This window comes from Charadrius vociferus, unplaced genomic scaffold (assembly GCF_000708025.1).
Source record: "Charadrius vociferus isolate BGI_N301 unplaced genomic scaffold, ASM70802v2 scaffold304, whole genome shotgun sequence".
Taxonomy (NCBI): domain Eukaryota; kingdom Metazoa; phylum Chordata; class Aves; order Charadriiformes; family Charadriidae; genus Charadrius; species Charadrius vociferus.
The window spans coordinates 473,015-474,666 of record NW_009648042.1 but is presented as its reverse complement, the minus strand read 5'-3'; the positions used below and the strand labels follow the sequence as shown (position 1 = coordinate 474,666).

Here is a 1,652-nt window from a genome sequence, read left to right as displayed (position 1 = left end):
CGAGGAGTTCAGAAAGCAAGGGGGTCCTCTCTGAACCTCATTACTCAACGGGGTCTCCCTGACGGTTTTGTCTGGCTGTCGCCTCTGCAGTAAATATCCAAATCTTTTTAAACCCCTGTCACATATACTATCAAGCTTCGAGAAATCACTGTTTTATATCAATAAATATATTGCTGCTTCTCTCATGAATGAAGTGCATCACTCCTTCGGCAACAGTGAAAAAGCTAGATTTTAACAGGATGTGCATTTAAAATAAGTAGTCCTAATGAAGTATTTAGCATTTCACTTCTGATTTTTGACATTTCAGTTAAAAAGCAGGTATTCAACTAAACCTTGAATTCATTTTGATCCAGGGAACACTCTTGAGAATGGCATCACACATAACTAAACAAGTCATCCAATTTGAACTACACAATTTACCCTGAATTATTGAAATATGACATGAAGTTCTATGTAATAACATGCACATGCACCCCACATCAGGAATAAAGCTCAGTTTGATGTATTTTAAATAAAGACCACTAGCAAGATTAATACTAAAATGCATATTAACTTGTTTTATTGAGGCACAACAAGGCATTGTGAATAGCCCATACTTGAGGCAATCAATAGTGTAGTAAGCTGGACATTAACACAGTTTAGGGTAAGTGCAAACAATATACATTCACAGCTTTATTAGCAAGGCTACATCACAACTGATAAAGTGCCAAATTAGTGCTGATTCAGTACCCCAACTCCATGATTTCACCTTGCACAACAGGACCATCATTTCCCCCAATAATGGAACCACATATCTTCTATAAAGTCAGTAGTAAGTGCAAAGCTAGTCCCACCCCCCTCCACCAAGGTGTTTGGAGCAGCTCTTTTGTAAACATCACACTGGATTTTAGTCCTGATAAAGGAGGTATCCCGAAAAGGTGGAGTATTTCCAGCTGCTTCCATAGATGGCTCCCCGATGCAGACGCAACCAGATCTGATCTCCCTGGAACAGCTGCAGGACTGCATGATTACTAGCTGTTTCATGATCAGGAGCCCCATCATTTGCATATGCTGACACTAGGACCTCTTCATTCTTCATTAGATTCACATACAGGGGAACATTTACAGCCAATTTCAGCATGTGGAAGATGAAGACATATGTACCGTTCACTGGACAGTTGAACCTACCAAGCTGTATATCAAAAGTTTCTCCAAGGTTGTTCAGCAACAGATCAAACACAATTGGCTGGTCTAGAGTTCCAGGGGCCAAGTTAGATGTTCTAGCAGCAGAGAAGGCAACTCTCATCTGCTGTGGCAGGGGGTAGACGTGCACTGGTAGTATGGTGGCAGCTTGGCTTGTCACTGGCATATCAACAGGGGTGATGCTGCGGGAGTCTCCCTGTCCAGAGTCCCCACTGTTAAAGGTTTCATTGTCCCGTTCTGGGCTGCTCACCTGCGAGGAATCACTCCACCCTGCTGTTAAAGATCAGTAGCAATGATAAATAAGTAATGTAACAGAAGGAAACCCTTAAACCTGTGGGTATAATCTTAAGCAGCAACTGTACTGGCTTCGCAACAGATTGGTCTTTCAGCTACAGGAAGTTGCCAAAGGACTCTAGTGAGAACAGAACTTTGAAGCTGGTTTACACTTGTCACATTTGCAGCATTCAGCA

At 42.0% G+C, this 1,652-nt stretch overlaps 1 protein-coding gene across 1 annotated transcript in view; it reads right to left on the bottom strand.

The window, feature by feature from the left end:
- Positions 1-536: 536 nt before the first annotated feature.
- CAPRIN2 (caprin family member 2) overlaps positions 537-1,652 on the bottom strand; it is a 36,407-nt gene continuing 35,291 nt past the window's right edge. The window contains exon 17 of the mRNA XM_009883632.1: positions 537-1,455. Coding sequence (XP_009881934.1) covers positions 887-1,455 — 569 coding nt within the window. The 3' untranslated portion in view covers positions 537-886. The remainder of the gene's footprint in view (positions 1,456-1,652) is intronic.